Source organism: Acanthopagrus latus, chromosome 4 (genome assembly GCF_904848185.1).
Source record: "Acanthopagrus latus isolate v.2019 chromosome 4, fAcaLat1.1, whole genome shotgun sequence".
Taxonomy (NCBI): Eukaryota; Metazoa; Chordata; class Actinopteri; order Spariformes; family Sparidae; genus Acanthopagrus; species Acanthopagrus latus.
In genome coordinates this window covers 35,780,507-35,803,972 of record NC_051042.1, presented here as the reverse complement: position 1 = coordinate 35,803,972, position 23,466 = coordinate 35,780,507, and the positions used below count along the sequence as shown (strand labels likewise).

Below are 23,466 nucleotides of genomic sequence, written 5' to 3'. Positions count from 1 at the left end.
TCGATCTGTCTTAAACCTGAGGAGAAGAAAAACCAACAAACCCTGATCAGAGGACCGCACATCATTACTGCTGATGGAGCGCTTTAAAGTCAGCCAGGGTGAGAAGAATAGCCACTGGTAGGGCCAGCTTTTAAAATTATGTACCATCAAAAGTTTTTTGGAGTTGAGGCAACAGCAGTTTCCCTGAAAGTTGAGTTTGAGACATTTTGGAGGCTTTTAAATAGTGACAGTAAACTTGTAGACGGGTGGATTTCCACACATCCTCAACTCATTTCACTTCATTTAAAACAGTGAAGTTATCCTGGGGCTGACCCCAGGAGCCAGTCAGCTTGTAGGAGGAGAAACTTTTTCTTTGCCCGGAAAGGCAGAATCCATAATATAGTATCCAAAATCAAAAGGAAAGTAAAAAAGCTGCTGATTTGAGTTTCCTTATTGAAATGCACACTGAACTTTCCAGAACACTGACAAAACCTAATTAGGACTCTAACTAAAACCCATCAGCAGCTGTTCTTTATGTTCTGACTCACCTGAACTGGGTCATTGCTGTACAGAACCAGTCCAAGAGACTCAATGTTGAAGTTAAACTTCATGGTCTCCAGAGCTCCGTCCTCCTCTTCCTCGTTGATTGCAGTTGGCTTCCCAACATCACCTGAGTTATATTCAAGATTAACAATTAAGATTAATAACACACATATCAACAAAATGCTGAAAGGATCAAGAGTCAAGAAAAAACATCACAGTTATAAAACTGATCTCATCAGTGCTTATCAGCTAAGAGACAGAAGCTGAATCAATAAAAATATGTGATATGAATCTGTCAGACCTGTCGGGGAGCTTCCGGCTGCTTGCAGCTGCACGCCGGCACCCTGTCTCTGGGCAGTGGGCTCCAGATCACCAGCCTCTCCCAGATTCTCCATCAGGATCCTCAGCAGCACCTTTAGGTCACCCTGACTGAGCTCCACCTACAGATGGAGCACAGACACTACACTCATTACAGACACGAACATTGACCTGCTGATTACACCCAGCTGTGACATTATGTCAAAACCTCTACACACTCGGTTCACTTCTATCCTCTAGGAGGTTAAAGGAACAGTCCAACATATCTGTGCAATATGAACAACGTGTATGCCCTTCCATAATTCCAAACATGAAAAATAGTTTTTCTGCACGTCTTTAGACAAAGTCAGTAACAAATTAAATGCATGACAAATAATTTGTTTTAGGTCCAGTATTAATAAAGCAGTTGATTTACATTAACGAGTGATGTCATGCATCAGAAACTTGTTGAAAATAGAAACAACGTTTAAAGGTCACGGAGTGGATCGACTCCAGCAGTGACAACAAAGCAGATTTCACGGGCATTGATGTGCAGGGCAAAGCTCTGGTTATCAGGCCGATGGTGAATATAGATACAACATTTTGTCAGATGGAAAAGGGATCGCAAACAGATTTCAGCAATTGAAGGTTCATTGCCATCAGGCCTGCCATTTGGCTGAAAACACGTTCTGTAACAATCATCTCTTCAAATCTGACCAGTAGTCGTCACAACCCTGATCACGATGCCTACAGGATCTCCATGGGTCATATCACTACGACACAGACACTAGTGATGCTACACCTCAACACTATGGGAGAGGACTGTCCTCAGGGAGAACTGTACCTTAGGTGGTCTACATGTCAACTGGTTGCAAAAACAAGGACAGAGGAGTTAGAAACAGAAAACAAAGGGTTACCTACGATAAATATGTGAGTCAGTGGTTTTAATGGTCTTTGACTGTGCAAGGGTGTCAGTCACTACATTAAAAAGTAATTATTCTATATACTTTTGTTGTTTGTTTAAATCAGTTTTAAGTGATCTGAAAAGATCTTCTGCATGGCTTTAAATCTGTGGACAGAGACAGATAAACAGGGACAAGACCTCCATTAGTCAAAAACAAGATCATCCACTGTGGTGACCAGATGATGCTTCAGGGAGTCGGTGTCACATTCTGCTTAAACAACAAACAGATCAAACCCAACTGATTCTGAAGAAGAGAGAAACAGAGCCAGGCTGAAAAGAAACAGCCATCAGTACTGGGGCTCCTCCTCCTCTTCCTCTCCTCCTCCTCCTCCTCCTCCTCCTCCTCCTCCTACCTTCATGGGCTTCAGATCTCCATCAATTTCTATGGCAACCATCTTCTTGAACCAGGCAGCTGCCAGGTTCCTCTTGATGATAAGGTGCAGGTTTACTGGTTCTAGCAGCTCGGTGCTGGGATGACCCGACTTCCAGTCGCCACAGGTCCTGATGGACAGGTACCACAGTCGAAAAAAAAAAAAAATAATAATGCTTCTTGAGAAATGTTAAAATGATTTATTTAGATGATGACCCTGTCTATATTAAGTGTAAATGTATGAATGCCCCAAAGAAATGTTGATGTTCTGCTCCTGCTCTACAAAGAAGAACCCTAATACCGAGTCTGGAGTAATTCTGTCTGTTGTAAAGACAACCAAGACAACCCACTGCAAACAACACTGCAAAGTTGTTGGTTTCAGGATGTCTCTGCTGTCTATAAAGCAGATCCCTGGACCTGTATCCATTCACTGACCTGGAGAGTTTGAGATGTGTCAGCTGGACATTCATGATGTCGATGACTGCTGGCAGCGGGCAACCATCCACAGGCAGCAGAGAGAAGCTGTTTCCCACTGTGATCAGACCCAGGTCCATAACAAGTGCATTGTGGGACGTGGAGGACTGTGGGATGATGATGAGGGGAGCCTTCAGCTTGATGTCCATGGACAGACGGAAACTCTTCCGGGCAAAGTCTCGCACGCTGGATGCTGCCTTCTCCGCTGCTTGAGCCGTCGCAGCGCTCAGAGCTTCTTTAGCTGTCTGGAAGTTGTTAGTGAAGTTCTGAATGAAACAGACACAAAAATGAAAACTGTCACTGACTACTACACCTACATAGAGCCAACATTAAAATCTGCATTCAAAATATCTTTATTATCCAGAAAATGAAAACAACTAACAATAATCAGAAGGTTTCTCTACTATCGCTATCATTTCAATAAAAATGTCAAACAAATCCGTAAAAAAAAAGAAACATTCAAACCTGCAAAGAAATTACAGTTTTGCACAATGTATCATTAGTATTGAAAAAACCTGATGCAGACAACAAAACAGCATCTGCGCAGACTTAATGCAACAAAGAACAGAGCGACTTAAGCAGTTTCAAGCTTTACTATCAGTGAACTTGTTTCTGACACAAGTAAAATAACATATTAATAACATCGCATTAAGTTAAACAAACTTGAGTCATTTTGACTCAGCTGTGTGAAACTCACCACTAGAGACATGATGAATTTGTGCAGGTAAACCACCTGAATGCAGCCCACACTCAGCTTCACTCTGCCGTCAGTTTTGGAGGTGTCGGCGTAACCGGCCCCCTCTGTGGCGTTAGGAGTCAGACTCATGGTAAAGCTGAACACCTCATCACCCATGATGGAGATGGCCTGAAGGACAGAAAGAGTCAACAACGTTTATTCAACAGGAATTCAGAGGCAGAGAACAGAGTCAGTCCAGGGTAGTCTAATAATAATAACAATAATAATAATAAAAATAATAATACATTTATTTTACATAGCACATTTCAGGGCACAAAACGAAAGTTACGTATGTAACTACGGTTCTATGAATCCTGGATGACCGCCAGAGGCGGTGCTTCAGCACTGAATGTCTCCATCTCGCGCATGCGCAGGTCGAGTGTTAATACCAACAAAGTCACCCGTGACCCCTGACGACACCGGCTAGCCTATATCTTCCGGTGACGTCAGAGGATCTGTTCCTGCAGAATCTTCTCGCGAAACCACAAGGATTCTGAGTGACAGAACGCTCTGGCGGTCATCCAGGATTCATAGAACCGTAGTTACATACATAACTTTCGTTCTATTTCATCCTTACTGACCGCCAGAGGCGGTGCTTCAGCACTGGATGACCCATAACAACAAAGTCACGAGGAATGCCAATACATACCTCAGTGAGAGGAAGCAGTAGAGGTGGGCAACAGGGCCACACCCAGTGGGTGGGGAGTGGCCACATTCACCCGATAGAACCTGGAAAAGGTAGTTGGTGATGCCCACGATGCCGCATCACAGATATCCCCCAGGGGCACACCACGCAGAGCCACCCATGATGTAGAGACAGCCCTAGTAGAGTGGCACCTCACCACGGATGGCAGGGGGCGACCACTGTGTTTATATGCCTGGGTGATGGCATCCACAACCCAATGCGACAGTCGCTGTTTGGAGAGGGCAAGGCCTTTCTTAGGACCACCATAACAGAGGAACAGCTGTTCTGACTGTCTCATGCTTGAGGTCAGAGTTATATAGGCTCTTAAAGCCCGCACGGGGCACAGCAGTCCTAACCTTTCCTCCCCTGCAGGGGGGATAAACTGTGCCAGGTGGATAGGTCGATTAAGGTTCGACAGTGACAGAACCTTAGGAAGGAAAGCTGTATTCGGCCACAGAGTGACCCCTGAGCCATCTGAGTTCCACCTCAGGCATGAGTCACTCACCGAGAGAGCATGTAGTTCCCCAACACGCTTTGCTGAAGTGATGGCAAGGAGAAAGGCGGTCTTAGCAGACACCCACTTCAACTCTGCCTGTGCCAGGGGCTCAAAGGGAGGCAGACACAAAGCATCCAGCACTAGGGGTAGATCCCATGCTGGAATTCTCTGTGCCTTCGGGGGTTGTAACCTCAGGGCTCCCCTTAGGAAGAGGGACACAAGTCTGTGGCACCCCACGGTGCTGTCATCAACTTGGGCGTGTCGAGAGGAAATGGCCGCCACATACACCCTCAAGGTAGCAGGGGACCGTCCACTGTTCAGGAGTGACTGTAGGAACTCCAAAATTTTTGGGATTGTACAGTGCACTGGGTCCTCACCCCTGTCCGAGCACCAGGCGGAAAACAGTTGCCACCTGTTCTCATACTGCATCCGAGTAGAAGGTGCCCTAGCATTCAATATAGTATGCTGGACGGTGTCTGAACACTCTGTCAGCAGCGGGTCGGGCCCTGCAATGGCCAGACCCAGAGCTGCAGGCGATGAGGGTCGGGATGCCAGACCTGGCCCCCTAGCTGAGACAGGAGATCCTTCCTGTCGGGGAGATGCCACGGTGAACCGCGGCAGAGCCTGTGCAGCAGGGGAAACCATGTCCTCCCTGGCCAGAAGGGAGCTACCAATAGCAGCCTGTGGCCCTGCTGGAGGACCCTCTGCAGTATTTGAGGAATCAGAGGCATTGGAGGAAAGGCATAGAGAAGACCCTCTGGCCAATCGTGGGCGAGAGCATCCTGGCCCAGAGGGCTGGCCTCCTCTGTCAAGGAAAACCAGAGGGGGCAATGGGTCGACTCTTCTGTGGCAAAGAGATCCACCTCTGCCCTGCCGAAGACGTCCCAGATATTGAGCACCACCTCTGGGTGGAGCCGCCACTCCCCCGGGGGTGGCTTGCGATGTGATAGGAAGTCTGCAGCCCGGTTCCGTTCCCCTGGCAAGTACATCGCCCTTATGCTGGCTAGGCGGGGGGCCGCCCACAACAGGAGGTCCCGGGACACCTGCAACAGTTGTGCAGACCTGGTTCCCCCTTGGTGGTTTATGTGAGAGACGGTTGAGACGTTGTCCGACCGTACTAGCACATGCCTCCCTCTCAGGAAGGGAAGAAAAAGCTGCAGTGCCATGTGCACTGCCCGTAGCTCCAACACATTGATATGGTCCGAGCGGTCCTGTGCAGGCCACAGGCCTTGAGCTGTCCGGTTCTGCCACACAGCACCCCACCCTGAGCGGGATGCGTCTGTTGTGACAGTCTCCCGACGGGATGCAATGGAGCCCATGGGCATGCCCTGAAGGAGAAATGATCTCTCCCTCCATGGGGCCAGAGCAAGGAGGCAACGCCTTGACACTTTGAGCTTCCTGTCCCGGTGCCGCTTGGCATCCAGGTGGAAGCTGTTTAGCCACCTCTGAAGGGGACGCAGTGCCAGCAACCCTAAGGGGACCACGGTGGCAGCCGCCGTCAGCTTGCCTAAGAGGCGCATATACTGGACGTAGCGCAAGCGGCGGCCCTCCTGGAAGAGGAGAAGGAGGTGGAGGATGTCGTCCACGCGCCGAGGTGATGGACAGGCCTTCATGGCAACGGAATCCAGTGTCATCCCCAGAAAGAGTGTATTCTGTGAGGGGACCAGGCAGCTCTTTGTGAAATTCACTCTGAGACCGAGCTGGGCCACATGTGAGAGGAGAGTCGCTGTATCGCTGGTCACCTGAGACCGGGACGGCGCACAGACCAGCCAGTCGTCCAGATACGGCAGGATCTTCATGCCCTGGGCCTGCAGGGGTGAGAGGGCTGCCGCCACACACCTGGTGAACACCCGTGGGGAAAGGGAGAGGCCGAATGGGAGCACCCTGAACTGAAAATGACGGCCCTGAAAGGCAAACCGCAGAAATTGTCTGTGGTGTGGTGCTATGGGGACATGAAAGTATGCGTCCTTCAAGTCTATTGGCAGGCAAGTAAACCATTCCCCTCTGGCAACAGTACGCAGAACCTCTGCAGTACTGAGCATGTGGAACTTCAACACCTTCAGGAACCTGTTGAGTCCCCTCAGGTCGAGGATAGGGCGGAGTCCGCCGTCTTTCTTTTCGACAAGAAAGTAAGTTGAATAGAACCCCCCGGGTGACAGGGGGTCTACTGGCTCGATGGCACCCTTGTCCAGGAGGGCGGACAACTCCTGGTTGAGGGCATGGGCTTTTGCCAGGTCGCGTATGATGGTAATCCTGACCCGGCCGAAGGCTGGGGGCCGGCGTCGGAACTGAAGTTTGTACCCGTGGGTTAAGGTGGAAATCACCCAAGGGTCCGTGGTGGAAGCAGCCCAGTAGCTGAGCTGCTGCTGGGAAAAACAGCCGACGAGCCCCGGATTCTCAGCGCCTGGTCCCCCGGCCTCTAGAGGCCCTGGGGGGACGACGGGCAGCGTCAAAAGTCTGAGGTTGTCTGGAGGGTGGACGTTCGGGGGCTCGAAAGCCCTGAGGACCTCTTTGAACCGGCTGTTGAGCCGGTCGCTGAGACCTAGGGTAGCCGCTGGGGAGAGTCTGTGGCTGAGAGCGGCGCCTGGGGGGAGCTGAGGAGCCCCCCGGCCTGCTGGGAGGAGGCATACTCCTATGAAGCCCAGAGAGCTGCTGTCGCATCTGCCTGGCCTGGACTGTGCGCTCAAGCGCCTCTACAGCAGCCGACCCAAAAATCTCGCCGGGTTCCACTGGAACACTGCGGAGGGTTCTCCGACACGCCTCGGTGAGAGGTGACTGTGCCAGCCACACCTGGCGGCGAGCCTGGACAAGTGTGGACATCAGGCGCCCCAGTTCTCTGGACATCAGAGCAAACGCCTGCAGAGATGAGTCACCGAAGCTGTGGATGGAAGCGTCCAGCGTAGCCTCCTGCAGGGATGCTGAGAGAGCGAGCATCAGATGTGAAAGGGAATTTCCAATGCGTCCCATGCGTGCTGCTGCGTCATAGGCCTTAGAGAGCAGGTCATCTGTAGCCCGACACTGGGGGCGCGGACACCTGGCATCCAGCCTCAGAGCCTCATCAGGTGAAACGATGAGAGCCGCTATAGCTGGCTCAACTGCTGGCATGTGGGCCAAGCCAAACTTGGCTGCATCCTGCATAGCTGCCAGGGTCCGGCCATCTGATGTTGCATGAGAGAGGGCTCTAGTATCTCTCCAGCATGCGTGCAACTCCTTCAGGTATTCCTCTGACGGAGGCACAGTAAAGGTGGCAGGGGCTGGACCACGCCTGAAGAGAGCACTGGCGGGAGCCGGCTGAGCCTGCGGAACATCCAGCTGCGGGCGGGCCAGGGCCATACGAATGATGGCACCCATGGAGTTGTCCTCGGACCTCGCACTGCAACTGCGGGCTGAGGAGCGGGAGCTCGCCCCCGAGGTGTGGGAGGCAGCATCCTGGGGGGCCACATCAGCCCCATAGTCAGTGAACTCAGTGGCTGAAGCCGCCAAGGAGAGCACATCCTCGTCTGGTTCGGGCATTGTAGCAGGGGAAGCAGGAGCACCAACATCCACTGCACCAGTCCCAGACTGGATGGCTAGGAAGAGGGATTTCATTTGGTTTAGCTCCTCAGTCAATTGGTCCACCCTGGAGGCCAGTTTAGACTCCTTGACCCTCTTCCCAGAGGAGGCGCCTGCAGCCTCTGCTGCCCGACGTTTAGGTCGGCAGGGCTGTGCTGGAGGCAATCGCTGGGCTGGGGTCAACTGGTCCGGCTCTGGAACATGGCCCAGCAGGTGTTCAGCCTCAGCCAGTCTGGCAACACGCACTGCCCGGGGCATGAAGCTACAGTTCATGCAGGGGTCCTCTGAAAGTCCCTCCCTCAGGTGTTCGAGGCCAAGGCACGGAGGACACATATCATGACCATCTTCAGACTGCAGAGGGGCCAGACAGGCCGAGCAAGAGTGGTCACCGAGCATGGTGACAACTATTCAAATACAAACCAACTGAGAAAGACAACAGATGCTGGGAGAGGGAGCGAACGCACTGCCTTCACCAGCAGGTGTCGCACAACAAACACAGTTAGTCTTAGTGGCTAGCACATCTGCTAAGTACAAGGGCAACAGCACCCGCCTATGCTGGGAGCGGGAGCGAGAGCACTGCCTTCACCAGCAAGGGTCAGGCTGCTGCGCAAAAAAAACAAACCAAACGCCCAACTGCAGGTGCCACAATAAAATACTTAAGTAGGCCGACGAAAAACGCCGGCAAAACTGCCAGAGAAAACAAAGACAGCTCAGGATGCAGCTTTTACAGAAAAAAAAATATATATATATATATATATATATATATATATATACACCTGTGATGGGAGCGGAAGCGCACACACTGCCTTCACCAACACGGGAAAAAACTACAACGAAAAGCGGGTACAAATTGTACAGATTACTCGCAGATATAACGGTAGTACAGATGTTGGGAGAGGGAGCGAGTACACTGCCTTTACCAACATATAAGAGTACAACAGAAAACGGATACAACCAACGGTGTACCGATTACACAGACAGTAGGTCAAGCGGGCAACGCTAGCTGCTAATGCCCACCAATAACAGCACAAATGTCGGGAGAGGGAGCGAGTACGCTGGTTTCACTGACATAAAAGACTTGAACGGAAAGCGGGTACAATCAGCGGTGTACCGATTACACAGACGCTAGGTCCGACAGGCAATGCTAACGCTAGCGCCTGTAACTAATAGCACAAATGTGAGGAGGGGGAGCGAGTAGAGCGCCTTCACCAACCTTATTTAGCAAAGAAAGAGATACCCAAAATAGACGTAACACAACGTCTGGTATACTCAGCCAGTTGTAGAGACGAACCGATGGTAATCCGAAGGGGTGTCCGCGGCAAACCGCAACAAACCTTCCGTCTCAGCTCGTCGCAGCCCTTGGAGAGCGAGCAGCTCGCAGCTCCGACAGGTTGTCGCAGGGCTACCAGCGACGAAGTAGCAGTGAAGTACACGTTTTAGTTCAGCTAGAGCTCGCTGATGTACGTCTACCTGCAAAGCGAGAAGATGAGAAGGAACAGATCCTCTGACGTCACCGGAAGACATAGGCTAGCCGGTGTCGTCAGGGGTCACGGGTGACTTTGTTGGTATTAACACTCGACCTGCGCATGCGCGAGATGGAGACATTCAGTGCTGAAGCACCGCCTCTGGCGGTCAGTAAGGATGAAATAGAAAGACACTTTACAGGTTAAAAAGCAGAAGCAAAAAACAACACACAACAAATATAAAGACAGAGGCAAGTTATACATGAAATCTATTTTAAAAAGATTCGTTTTGGTGAGTGTTTTGAAGGTACTGAGGTCTGTACAGTCTTGATTATTGTTGTGATAGGTGAGGAGATGGCTGAAAGACAGTTCTTGACCAGGTGGGATGGGGTTCAGGGCACAGGTGGGGCTTTTCATTTCTGCCATGGTGGTTGACAAGTCCCCTTGAGACACATGGGAGAACTGAGACAGGTCTGAGGCTGTCTAGGTTTTTCCCAGGAGAATATGGAGATGTCCAAAGTAGTTTGAACTATACATAGTTCAAATCAAATCCAGTTTATGTAAAATGTGTGAGGAATAAATGTAATATTATCAGTCTTGATATCGGCACTGAAAGCGAGACAAGTTGACAGATAGCTAACATAGTGTTGAGGCATTCAGAGTTTCTGATTAAAAGTGGTCTCTATAATCGGCAACACCACACTAACACAACTGACTGACCTCCTTGTGAATGCTTTTGGGATCAACGTTGAGGACGATGAAATCTCTCAGGCAAGCGGTTAAATGAGTCTGTGGTCCCTGCATCAGCAAAGAGCCATTAAAACCTGAAAAACACAACACATCCATTGACTCAGTGTTTGTGTCAAGGAAAGACAGCAGAATGAAACTCAGCTGTGCTTCAGTACCTTGGATCTTTATGTCAGCCATGTTGCAGCTCTGGTCGCACACCAGGACATTAAAGGCTCCCAGCGTCATAATCACCTTCAGGTCGATGACCTCACTGTCTGCAGGTGACACCAGGGCAGCTGACAGGAAACACAACAATGTGACAAGCTGAAGACAGGCTGATAGTATTTCAGATTTTGAGGACAATGTTCAGACTTTTAGACCCATGTGCATTAGTTTGTTTCACTGAACATTTAACAGGATGACATTAAAGATCATTTTTGTGAGTTTTACTGACTGGACTTTGTTGACACCATCTTGTCCTCCGTCTTTGGTCTTATCTCTCTCTCTGGAGACGGGACGCTGCCAAATGACAGTGCTGCCGACAGAAAGTTGATGGCTGACAGCAGAGCCTCAGTGTGAAGCATGAGGTCGAGAGAGGTAAAGGTTACCTGCAGAGAGAGACAGAGAGAGACAGAGAGAGAGAGACAGAGAGAGACAGAGAGAGAGAGAGAGAGAGAGAGAGAGAGAGAGAGAGAGACAGAGAGACAGAGAGAGAGAGAGAGAGACAGAGAGAGACAGACAGAGAGACAGAGAGAGAGACAGAGAGAGAGAGACAGAGAGACAGAGAGAGAGAGAGACAGAGAGACAGAGAGAGAGACAGAGAGAGACAGAGAGAGAGAGACAGAGAGAGACAGACAGAGAGAGAGAGACAGAGAGAGAGAGAGAGAGAGAGACAGAGAGAGACAGAGAGACAGAGAGAGAGACAGAGAGAGAGAGAGACAGAGAGAGAGAGACAGAGAGAGAGAGAGACAGAGAGAGACAGAGAGAGAGAGAGACAGAGAGAGAGAGAGAGAGAGAGAGAGACAGAGAGACAGAGAGAGAGAGACAGAGAGACAGAGAGAGAGAGAGACAGAGAGAGAGAGACAGAGAGACAGAGAGAGAGACAGAGAGAGAGAGACAGAGACAGAGAGAGAGACAGAGAGAGAGAGAGACAGAGACAGAGAGAGAGAGACCACCAACATCAACACAGATCAAGTGTTCACTGTTTTCTACTTTTTTCTTGATTTTACAAATGATATATTTTTGCTTTTTCCTTTTAAACTCATGTAATCTCATTACTTAACACTTTGGCAACACTGTCTCTGTTACATTCATGTCAATAAAGCATATTGAATTGCATTTAAAGAGAGAGAGAGAGAGAGACAAAGAGAGAGACAGAGAGAGAGAGAGGGAGAGAGACTCAATGAGTGTTATATTGATCTGTAACACTTTATTTTACTTTGGCCTGTACTTTCAGATTAATTCTAAATAGTTTCTAGGAAAATATACTCTGTAGTTTAGGATTTATTATCAGAAAAACGGGGACAGACTTCATTTGCTGAGCGTCAAATGCCCATGTGACCTGCAGACCAACGTCTTCAAGTTCATGTTCCACACAGTCATTACTAAGAATCTGAGTTCTTTCAAAGCCATTCCATGAACACAAATTAAGAACAAGAAAGCATTGTGTAGAAAAACACTGTACATCGGTTTCATCTGACCACCATTTACATTTTAGGGCATTTATCAGACACTTTTGTCAAAAGCAACTTACAGTAATTCATACATTCATGCACTGATGGTGGCGGCTGCCATGCAAGGTGCTGAGCAACACATCAGGAGCAGTTTGGGGTTCAATACCTTATCTAAGGACATTTTGATATGCGGCTAGGGGGTGCCAGGGTTTGAACCAGCAACCTTCTGATTACCAGATGACCCGCTCTACCACCTGAGCTACAGCTGCCCAGCCTTTTCCCACTCAAACCCTACTTAACATAATTGTTGGAAGAACAGCTGAACAGTGAGTGTTTGTGGACAAACTCACGTTGACCATCTGCTCCGTGTTCTTGTAGATGGTGGAGAAGTTCGGCCCCAAGCGGTCGGCCTAAAGAAACACAGTCACACGAGTTCGAGGAGATTGAAAATGTTACATGTCTTTATTCTCTGCTCAAGGAACATCTTGTACTCTAACATATGACAGCACACATGTGCTTCTCAACAGGTAATCTGTGGAAAAGTGAGTTAGTGATGTCATCACCTTGCAATACTGCACTTTGAGCAGTTCAGCTCCAGACTCCACTGAAGAGCTGATGAGACACAGCGGCTCACCACTCGAGTCTGAAACCAGAGGAAACCAAAAACATCATGTCATCAAAACAAAGAGCTGCTGCCACTGTTTCTGTTTGATCAGCTGCTTCCTGTCTACCAGGTAACAGTTGGAACACAAAGGAAAACACTACAGGGTGTAGAAGTAAAAGTTGATCGTCATCAACCTTTACACACAGAGGAAGGGTAATTATCACTCAGTCATGATCTGCTGAGGGGCTCTGACCTTTGAACTCCAGGCACTTCATTGTGATCTTGTTGATGTAAGTTGTGGCACACATGTCATACTTCCTGACTCTGGTGTCGATGCCCAGCTGAGCGACCTGAAAAACCAGGAAGGGTGACTCCTTCTGCTCTCTGGGCTTCTTAAGGGTCAGCAACACCTTACAGAGGAAACAGTGAACAGAACCAGATGGTAAGATACCTGCTGGCTGGCTGGCAGAAGGTTGCCGTGTTGAGGAGAAATCTGAACAAAATGACAAACGTAGAGTTGATCAGGACAAAAGAATTGTGATCATACTGGAAGCTACAGTAACATATCCCAGACTTCAGGCAGTGGAAGAGTGTTTGGTTTGATTTTTGGGTTGAAAGACAGATGAACTGAAAAAAAGTGTGGCTAAAACTTCCCACAGCATTTGCAGATTTCGTACCTCTTTGATTTCAAAGTTGAGGAGAATATTGATCGTGTTTTCCGTCAGACCTCCATCGGTGGTGGCCAACACACCATCAGACTTTGTTGGTAAAGACACCACCTCAGCCTGCTGCTGAGCAAGCTCCGCCTTCTCTGAGGAAAGAAACCAGTCGGTAAAAATCTGATTCTATTTTTTGTCTGATTGGTGAAATTAACCAGATTCACACCAGAACTCAAACGTAGCGAGGTTTTATATGACACCAGTGTTGATGCACAGGTGAAACCTCATGAGTTTCTCAGAGATTTCCCATCATGCACTGAGAGAGGGGTTACCTTGAGCCACCTGTCTCCTGACGTCCATGCTGTGTTCTTTACTTCCTTCCCCGACGTTCTCCAGCAGGATCTTCATCAGCACGCTGAGGTCTTCCTCACCCAGACTCATCTGAGGAGCATGACACAGTTTCATGTCTCACTCTGAGGAACGTTAAATTCCATTAAACAATACCAAACATGTGAGACCTACGGTGAGGGAACGGAGGACTCCCTGGACCTGGACTCCAGCGATCTTGGTAAACCACAAAGCAGCCAGGTTCCTGATGACGAGCAGCTCCAAGTTGATCGGCTGGAGGATCGCGATGTCGGGCTGAGAGGAGCCTGGCTTCAGCGTGGTTCTAAGAACACGTATTCAATATCTAATCAGCATCATGTTTTTATCCACATGGTCGTCATCATGTCTGAATGATCAGAGCAGGAATTATTGGTGTGTTCAGGGATACGCAGAAACACAAACAGCAAACCTTTACATTTTCTACTTCTAAATACTTCAGCTCTCTGTTGTCTACAGAGAGAATTAGAGGTCTTTCTACCCTGATAAAGACGCTGTGAGGTCACCATTTTAAACTAATACGATAGCAGCCTGTACGGTCTATTCACTCATTTCACTCATACTCATTTATTTTGTCATTGTCACCCTCAATCAGACAGACTGAGAGTAAAAAGCCAGAAACACGCCATGCAACAAAGGTCAGTGGCTGGAATCACTGCATCACAATAAAGTGTGGTTCTGCCGCCAAGATGCTCTGATCCTGCCGTCTGTCCGGCTCTCATCCTCTCTTCTCCCTGTCTGTGTAAATCTTCAAAATCAAAAGAATAATAACCAACACTAAACACAGAAGAGCAGAGCACTGATGTCCTCCTATTTTGCTGTATCATAGAGACTCAGCTTTTATAAATGTCTGCTCGTCTTTTTGTTGATCTGGTTCACTCTTCATGGTATTTCTTCAGTTTAGTGAATTCATGGCATTGCTTCTTTGTTCCGTGTGACTCTGAACATCTTTATTTTCTCGTTTGTCCAATCGACTCAACCACAAACAGGTTTCTGAACCTCCAGGCTCATGTCTAACTAAATAAGTAAAATTTGACCTTTTTATTTATTCTGAGGTTTTGTGTTGATACCTGGAGAGTTTCAGCTGAGTCAGTTTGACGTCCATCTTCTCCACCACTGCCGGCAGAGAGAAACCTTCAGCCTGCAGCAGAGAAAAGCTGTTCCCCACCGTGATCAGACCCAGATCCACCACCACAGCATTGTGGGAGGTTGAGGACTGTGGGATGATGATTAGTGGAGCCTTCAGCTTGATGTCCATGGACAGACGAAAACTCTTCTGGGCGAAGCCTCGCACGCTGGATGCTGCCTTCTCCGCTGCCTGAGCTGTTGCAGCGCTCAGAGCTTCTTTAGCCGTCTGGAAGTTATCAATGAACATCTGAAGAACAAAACACATTCGCAGTGAGACAACAAGCAACCCAGCATCACAGGATGAAGACGCCACGATAGAGCCAATGTGGGGCGTTCACTGCCTGGACGGAGCATATGGTCATTTCTGTTTCATAAACCTTCAGATGAATGAAATCAACCTCAGAATGATAATCACGCAGTTCATTTAACTCATGAACAACTTGTTCACTAACGTATTTCTGCATGTACAGGTCAGCTAGTTTAATAAAAGACGTAGTTTGAAGACAATTGTTTGAAAATAAAGGCAAACTCTTCAGTGTGTAAACGCAAAAACACATTTATGAATCAATAACCTAAGGAATATTCAGAGGTTGATTTAATAAAATCTGAAGTTTTTGAAACAAATAAAGTGCAAAACTATTTTCAAGGAGGGAAGTGAGGTCACACAGGCAGAGTCATGTGACGGGGGGTGAAGGCAGCAGAGTGAGTAGCATAGCATTTATGGAGGAACTGTTATGAAAAGCATGATTTTCTGGGGTTATTTTGCACCACTGTGATGTTTGTTAAGGTAGTATTTTTTGTTAAGGTTGTACTTTTGAGCTTTTCTCTCCTTCTGAGTCGAACTGGGTTCAAACATCATCAATCAACTGGCTCTGGCTCAGATTAACCCAAATTCACCATTCAAAACCAGTTGTAAAGTCAAGGACAAGGGTTGACCTGATCAAAGAGACCACATCATATTCTGAACCTTAACCCAGATGATATTTAAGGTGGACTGGGGTGCAGTGGAGCCGCTGCGTGAAGCTAAAGCAGAAGGACTGATGCAGTTCAGAGCTGCATGCTGGACGCTGTACCTCATCAGCAGACCAATACTGAAAGCTAAAAGAAGCCTGAAAGAACAAAACACATCAACAAGACCAGAAACATGAGAGACTGTAGAGAGAGACATGCAAGAAGAAGCACAACACACACACACACACACACACACACACACACACACACAGACTAATTTCACATTGCCATATTACATATAAGTCATATATATATTAAAGCAACAGACACATCAGAGGTTAAAGTTCATTTCAATAATGTGAAAATTCTCTAAATGTTATTTCTTTAAAACTGAGGAGAGAACCTGTCTTCACTCATCATCTGTCCTGTTTGTGTCTGTAGAAGATCTCAGTGTCATCGGGTTTTATGTTTCATTACTCCAAACAGACAGTGAAAGTTTTAGTCCCACAGACAGTTTTTGTGATATTATCCTGACCTGGAGCTGCACTAACAACAGCGTTAACCTGTGACAAGTCTGTCAGTGCCAACTACTACTGGTCGATTGATCGGCTGGTCAGGTGGTGTGTTTATTAGTCAGCTTGCTGGCTGTCAGTTAGACACTCAACATTTTGTCCAGATCTGTCTGTACTGACACCAATTCAGGACACTGTAGAATATATCTATCAAATGTGAAGCACAGCATTGTGGGAATTCTTGTAGAGAAATAAAGATAATACATCTGCTGTGTTTGCATTTGGTGACTTCCTGTTTAAATGGTCAGACAGAGACTAACACACAACACAACACACTCAAATAAATATAAAAACACTTTTTAGAAAACAATTAAGATTCTAAATAAAAAACTGATGCAACTGAAAAAGAAACATCAATCACACAGAGCATGTGTAGAAATGTGTGTGTTTAAGTATTCATGTACAAGTGATTTTTTTTTTATATGTATGTATTTGCACATGTATAAATGTGTGTGTCTGTACAGGTGTGATATCTGACCAGCAGGGACATCAGGAACTTGTGCAGGTAGATGATCTGGATGCAGCCCAGACGCAGTGTGACCTTCCCGTCCACCTTTGACATGTCGCTGTAACCGTCCCCCTCCGTCGCCCCCGGAAACAAGCACAGTTTGAAGCTGAACACCTCCTCCCCCATGATGGACACCGCCTGTAGTTGGGAGGAAGAGGGGGGAGGGCAGCATCATCTCATAGAGCTCATGAAGCTGCTACTACTATCACTCTACTGTTCAACCTGATAGTCATCCTGGTTCGGCTGAAGATTTGATCCGATTAAAACAACAAGACACAAACTGGAGCACGTCGTTCATCCGTGTACAGAATCATAAATCTCAATCTAACAAAGTACCAGTATGAGAACTAAACAGTAAAGAAGTGTTGGGGACCTTTCTGTGGATGGTTTTGGGGTTGACGTCTGTGACAACGATGTCTCGGAGTCGAGCGAACACCTCCGTCTCCTTGGCCTGCACCAACACCGATGCATCGATTCCTGCAGGGCAGCAACAGTCAGGTGACGCATAGATGAGTAAAACGTGTCGCCGTCTCTGTGAGCTCACTTCACTTGTTCGGTTTGTGTTAAACTTGTTTCGGTACCTTGGACTCTGATATCAGCAATGCTATGGCGATCGTCACATACTTCCACATGGAAACAGCCCAACATGGCGAACAGCTTAAAGCTGAACACGCCGCCATCTTTGGCTCCTTTAGGCACTGGAGAGAGATCAGAAACATGAGTCAAAGACACTTTAGACAATCATTCTGACACACCTGTGAGCAGACACTCACCTGGACGGCCCTGTCCGCTCTTCTCCACCTGTTGTTTGGTATTCTGGTCACGTGGGGTAGAGAGTTTTGGTGGCAAGACACCGGTCAGGTACGTGATGGTTGAAAGCAGAGCTTTAGTGTGAAGGAGGAAGTCCAAAGAGGAAAACTCCACCTGAAACACCAGATGGTGAACAGCTGTGAGACACCTGTGAACACCTGACACCAGACCAGTTGAGAGGAAGAACGAGACACTAAGAGGCAGAAGCACAAATTAAATTCTACTTTCAACAACATTACTCCCTCTCCACCCCTGGACCCCTGGACCCCTCCAGCCCTTCACCCCCCGTTGCAAAGGAAACCTCATCCACACACCTTCAGGGTTTGTTCAGTGTTGTTGAAAAGATTCTGGAAGCTGGGACCACTGGGGTCGGCCTGCAGGATGACACATACACACACGCGCACACACACACGTGCGCGCGCACACACACAATAAAAAATGGTTGATGTTTCAGTCAACAATCACATAGCAGCACCCTGTGCACCATAGACTGGACCAACGTCAAGCTTTGAACTGCTTTTTGTATTCATAGTTCTGCATTTGGGCACAGCTGTTGACAACTAGAAGAGATCTGCTCCACTGTGAACCTTTGGAAAATGTGTTTGAGAAAATGTAGATGGATGTATTCAGAGCTGAACATATTTTATGATCACTGTGATTTCCTCAGCAAAGACTCGGCTGTAAAGTCTTCTCCGCCTGCAGAGGGCCGGCCTCAGTCAGTAAACAGTGCTGGGAGTGAACATAGATAAGGCTGCCGGTCTAGATGAAATACCTCGATGTGTACTAGAAACATGAGCCGATCAGCGAGCTGATGTTATTACTGACTTTTTTAACACCTCACTCTCACAGCAGATGGTTCCCTCCTGCCTCATGACAGCCATCATTGTCAATCTGCATAAAATGCCTAAAAATGTAAATGTATTTATTTTGTTTTTATTGGCCATTTGGAAATGGATCATAATGTGATTAATAACTTAGACCTTCTCCGTCTCTCTAAGTTGCCTCTACCAGCCTGTGGACAATTTGTCAACAGAAATTAGTTAACCCTAACCCTAACAGATAAAAACTAGTTTAAGTTATTTTATGCTGCTCGATTATGCATTTTTTGGATGGATGGAGGTCAGATTTTCTGCGAAGGTCCAAAGGATGTGACCTTAAATGTTTTAATTAGTGCACTCTGCACTCCGCTAACAGAGAGCAATAGTAGCTAATGTTAGTTTTATCAATAAAGTCTACTAACAGAAACAACTGGCTTCTAGCACAACACACAAGGTCTAGAATTTAATGAACCTTGTTTGAGGAAAGTTTTCTTGGGGTTTTTCTGGTTTTATCTTTATTTAGGCAGCATTATATATTTTCAGTGTTATCCATCAGTCCCAAAAAGTTTTTTCTGGCGCTAATTTAACTTCACGTGTGTGTGCGTGTGCTCACCTTGATGAACTCCACCTTTAGCAAGTCGGAGCCCTGCTGCTCGGAGGAGCTGATCAGGTGGAGAGGACGATTCATGCTGTCTGAAGGCAAACACATTAAATGACATCACATCACGTGACTTTCCTCAGGACACATACCAAATTAGTTTTAGTAATCAAGGAGACCGGTTAGTGTTACTAAGTACATTCACTCAGGTTCTGTACTCAAGTACAATTTTGACATACTTGTACTTTTTCATTTTCTGCTACTCTGTACTTTACACTCCACTATATTTGTTTGATAGTTTTAGTTAAGAGTTCATTTGAAGAATCAAATTTTCAATACAAATCAACTAATAAATTACAACAATTACAATTGAACTGCCAAGCAGTGGATTAAGTCATTGACACTGACATCACAACAAGAGTCTGGAGAAGAAGAGCTGATTATCGGGCAGCTGTGGATCAGGAGAGCCGGATGTCCACCAACTAGAAGGTTGGTGGTTCCATTTACATTCATTAAGTGGTTTGTTTTAGGTGATAACATGATTCATTAATGTAGAAATCATAATGTAATAATTCTTCTTATTATTGTTATGTCACCTGGTATGTCGCAGTAGTCGAGTGTGATTCTGCGCAGGTATGAGGTGACACTTGTGTCGAAGCTCCGCCTCTTCCCTTCAGCTCCCAGCTGACGGACACTGAGGGACAGGATGGTTTTCTCCTGGTCCACTTGTCGGGTCAGCTCCAACAGCACCTGAACACAGCACACACTACTGTCTCACATTGACTTAATATATCTGTAAGTCACATGATAACCTGACCTGAGACAAGAGGAACAAACCTCTTTGACTTCAAACTTGAAGTGAAGGTCAGTGAGTTCCTCCAAAGCTGAGAGCTGGTAATCCTCATCTATCGACTTCTCACTGGTGTCTTCATCTGAATCTGAACGCAGCAGCACAAACACTAATTACAACATGATAATCAACATTAAATCTAAACCTTCAATATACAGGCGGCTGGCTTCACTCCCTCAGTTAAATAAATAAATTACTAAAATTAAGAAACACATCTGTAACTACAAAATACATCCTTTGTCTATAAATATCTCTCCATTTTGTAATTCTTTTGTTTCGTATCCGTTATGCGACAGTATCAGTTATTGTGATTCAACAATGTTTAACCACCAATCAGAGCACAGCAGCACCAACCGGTTTCCAAAGTGTCGAGGAGTGTGGGGTGAAGGCCGAGTGCTTGTGGTCTGACCGCTGCCACTGACAACACCTGCAGTAGGAAACACACCCAAATATAGTGACATCAGCTGATGGCATCAGTCCTGAGCTTCAGACCAACCATCACACCCTAAACTTCAGCTGTCACTCCCCAAACTTGACCCCATCACATCACTAAACATATCATCATCACTACCCTAAACTTGGCCCTGGGACTCTCTAAACTTGTTTCAGTCACACCTACAGACTTCACCTGTCACTCTCTAAACTCTCCAGAGACTCATTGACTGACTGCACTTTGATTTGTTACAAAAAGATCAGTGACAGTTTCACCTCCTGAATAGTGTGTTTATTTCAGTGGGTGTGGCTACAGTGGTATCAGGCTGTACCAAGTCTACCTTCTTTGTGGGGGTGGAGGGGGAGGAGCCCATGTTGGGCAGAGGAATGCTGTCAACCAGGTCCAGAATGTTCTGGATCTTCTGGTCCGAAATCTTAATGTGCAGCAGTGGCAGCTCCCCTGACACCTTGAACCTGAAGACACCCAAAATTGGTCACACAACACGTACAGGTGAGTGAACAGATTAGTCAGCAGACTGCACACCTGGAGTAATACCTGGGCATCCTGGCATCTTTCTCCACCATACACTTGGCCAGCTGGACAGTGAAGTCCATCGGCTGGAGGATGTGTTGAACTGATGAACCCTGCAGCCGAGCCGACTTCCAAGCCTCACCTGGAGTTCATTTACAATTGAATCAATGAAGTATGGACTTCCAGGAGGTTGTGTAGATTTTGAGTAATTATAGTGTACCTGACTTGCTGTATAGCACCTGGACTCTTCGTAGCTCCACGCTGTATCTCTCATAGGCCCTATCCATGATTTCCTCCAGAGAGGAGAAGGAAGACGAAGACGAACTAAGACTGCTCTGCTCAACACTGTTCAACTACACACACACACACACACACACACACACACACACACAAGCACACACGTTACATTCAATAATGTTCAACTACACACTCACAGCTGCAATTACTGAATTTTGTGGTCTCTTTTCACTCAGTCGGAACAGATGAAAAAACTATTAAAACAGGTTCATAAACCCAAAAAACATTTAAAACAATTAAAATGAAAAACATTATTCAAAATTCTAAATATAAAACCTAAAAACCTAAAACAACCTGTTTTTATTAATAAAAGTCCAAATAAAAATGAATACTCACCTGCAGGCTGCCGAAGTCCACGATGATCAGGTCCGATGTGTTGCTATAGAAACCACACTTTGGTAGTAGCAGGTAGGATGGCTTCAGGTCGATCCTCAGGTCCAGGACCTTCCTGGTCTCAATGATGTGAGACAAGCCTGCCGAAAACAAAATGCATCATAGTACTGATGAGACCAGACTGTCCTCTACTGGATCAACTGAACTGAGGAGTCTTACAGCCTGGGACAGAAGCTGCTCTGTAGTCTGGTGGTACGCCACCAAGCATCAACTTTTGTCCACAGGAGGTGTCAACAAAACGTTAATGTTCCTGAATTGAACTTGAATCTTGAAAAGCTTGAAATGCTTGCATTTATGTTTCATATTGTACAAATTGTCTTAGAAATAATAATCAATCAATCAAACAGTACATACAGAGAGACAAACTGTTTCTGACACAACACATTTCCACACCAGACTCAGACTTGGTGAAATGATGAAGCTTGAGCAGCTGTTCTCAGACTCCAGGTGATTCATCCAATAACAACCTGTTACATCTGAACAAACTGACCTGTGGCAGTTTTCTCTTTGATCTCCTCCAGTTTGGAGAGTGTGGCTGAGGTCAGCACCTCCAGATCCACACCTTTCCCTGTCTTAAAGAACTCGCCCAGACTGTTGACGGTCAACTGGAGGACAAACGGCAGGAAACACAAGTGTCACTCTGGTGGTTCATAACTTGTTTTAACAAGTGAGTCATGTGATCTGATGTCACATCCTGCTTCCTGTTTACCGCGTCGTAGATAATCTCCACAGGCTGAGAGTGAACTCTGAGCAGCTGGTCGGCCGCACTCTCCTCAGGATTTAACTCGAACAGGACGCTAAGCAGAGAGGAAGAGGCGTCTCCCACTGAGGCGATGAGTGAAGGTACCGCCCCCTGCTGGAGTAAACCTGTAACGTACCAGTGCTGCAGCGCCGCCTCCACCCTGCAGGACCACAGACGCTTCATTCATTAACACATGATGAATCATTTAGTCATGTCCACCACACAACACAGAAACCACACAGGGCTCAAACCTGTGACAAGTGGCCACAGGATGAAGAGGCTCACCTGAAGGCCTGGGCTCCAGGTCTCTGAGAGATTCTAGTGCTGAGGTCGATCATCTGGACTTTAAGGATCTCTGGGACGTCCGGTTGCTCTCTGATCGTCACTGAGGTCCTGAAGAGCTGGAAGGTGACAACCACGGCCACGTACTGAACACACACACACACAATTACAGTCTCAGCCAGCAGCAGTGGATTTAAAAAGTGTGTCCCCACAGTGGACATAAGAGGAAAGTTTATAAATCTGCAAGTGTACCTGTTTGGGTAAAGCAAGATTGTGGGAGCTGCCACTGTAGCCGATAGCAGTGTACAGTTTATCTTTTTCCTCAGCCGTCATGAGGTCCTCCAACCCTGAACCTTAACATGAGAGGCAGAAATGTGTTCAGTTCACTGAAACATAAACCCAATAAAACATCACCAGAACACCTCTGATAGACCATCATCCTGAATCCCTTCATGTTGACCAAAACACAAATTCATCTGAACATGAGGTCAAATCAAACACATCAATCGTCAATAATCATCCAAACATCTTATTCAAGCATTTGTAAGGTTTGAAAAGAAACAAATGACAAAATTCATAATCAGTATGTTAACACTGATGAACTGATTCATGTTGTTTCCTCCAGAGTGATTTCTGTGCAAAGTGAAAACAAACAACTTTGTTCTTTACTTGTTTTCTAGATACAGATCCAGCTCAGATTTACTAAACACACAAAAAGGACACTTTTTATTTCCTTGACTATAAAAAATGTTTTAGGAAGCTTTTCATAAATCAAACTAATTTTTCAAGCATTTGAATAGTTTTCATCAAGTAATCATCAATCAAATCATCCTCTATGAATTTATTTCCACAATAAGATCAAGATTGACAGTCTTCTCAGTTCAATCGACTAAAAAAAAATGAATTACTTTTCAGTTGATTATAATGAGGCTGATTCTGTTCCTG

The 23,466-nt window shown here is 46.7% G+C and overlaps 1 protein-coding gene across 10 annotated transcripts in view; it reads right to left on the bottom strand.

The window, feature by feature from the left end:
- The window catches only part of vps13c (vacuolar protein sorting 13 homolog C), a 68,758-nt gene that overhangs the window by 32,176 nt on the left and 13,116 nt on the right, over nucleotides 1-23,466 (bottom strand). For 7 of the 10 annotated variants that reach the window (XM_037094386.1, XM_037094385.1, XM_037094390.1 and 4 more), the window contains 33 exons: nucleotides 22,774-22,874; nucleotides 22,525-22,667; nucleotides 22,207-22,399; nucleotides 21,988-22,102; nucleotides 21,441-21,577; nucleotides 21,028-21,160; nucleotides 20,832-20,949; nucleotides 20,617-20,749; nucleotides 20,198-20,270; nucleotides 19,831-19,931; nucleotides 19,590-19,743; nucleotides 19,009-19,088; nucleotides 17,892-17,951; nucleotides 17,541-17,691; nucleotides 17,349-17,465; nucleotides 17,141-17,244; nucleotides 16,738-16,905; nucleotides 15,810-15,845; nucleotides 14,679-14,983; nucleotides 13,747-13,894; nucleotides 13,557-13,665; nucleotides 13,243-13,376; nucleotides 12,819-12,975; nucleotides 12,525-12,604; nucleotides 12,312-12,371; nucleotides 10,743-10,896; nucleotides 10,465-10,584; nucleotides 10,280-10,383; nucleotides 3,325-3,492; nucleotides 2,589-2,893; nucleotides 2,137-2,284; nucleotides 824-962; nucleotides 528-649 (listed from right to left, as the gene is read on the bottom strand). In XM_037094386.1, the coding sequence (XP_036950281.1) occupies nucleotides 528-649; nucleotides 824-962; nucleotides 2,137-2,284; nucleotides 2,589-2,893; nucleotides 3,325-3,492; nucleotides 10,280-10,383; nucleotides 10,465-10,584; nucleotides 10,743-10,896; nucleotides 12,312-12,371; nucleotides 12,525-12,604; nucleotides 12,819-12,975; nucleotides 13,243-13,376; nucleotides 13,557-13,665; nucleotides 13,747-13,894; nucleotides 14,679-14,983; nucleotides 15,810-15,845; nucleotides 16,738-16,905; nucleotides 17,141-17,244; nucleotides 17,349-17,465; nucleotides 17,541-17,691; nucleotides 17,892-17,951; nucleotides 19,009-19,088; nucleotides 19,590-19,743; nucleotides 19,831-19,931; nucleotides 20,198-20,270; nucleotides 20,617-20,749; nucleotides 20,832-20,949; nucleotides 21,028-21,160; nucleotides 21,441-21,577; nucleotides 21,988-22,102; nucleotides 22,207-22,399; nucleotides 22,525-22,667; nucleotides 22,774-22,874 (4,370 nt within the window). The remainder of the gene's footprint in view (nucleotides 1-527; nucleotides 650-823; nucleotides 963-2,136; nucleotides 2,285-2,588; nucleotides 2,894-3,324; nucleotides 3,493-10,279; nucleotides 10,384-10,464; nucleotides 10,585-10,742; nucleotides 10,897-12,311; nucleotides 12,372-12,524; nucleotides 12,605-12,818; nucleotides 12,976-13,242; nucleotides 13,377-13,556; nucleotides 13,666-13,746; nucleotides 13,895-14,678; nucleotides 14,984-15,809; nucleotides 15,846-16,737; nucleotides 16,906-17,140; nucleotides 17,245-17,348; nucleotides 17,466-17,540; nucleotides 17,692-17,891; nucleotides 17,952-19,008; nucleotides 19,089-19,589; nucleotides 19,744-19,830; nucleotides 19,932-20,197; nucleotides 20,271-20,616; nucleotides 20,750-20,831; nucleotides 20,950-21,027; nucleotides 21,161-21,440; nucleotides 21,578-21,987; nucleotides 22,103-22,206; nucleotides 22,400-22,524; nucleotides 22,668-22,773; nucleotides 22,875-23,466) is intronic. The other 3 variants (XM_037094389.1, XM_037094394.1, XM_037094395.1) reach the window with 1 other exon arrangement.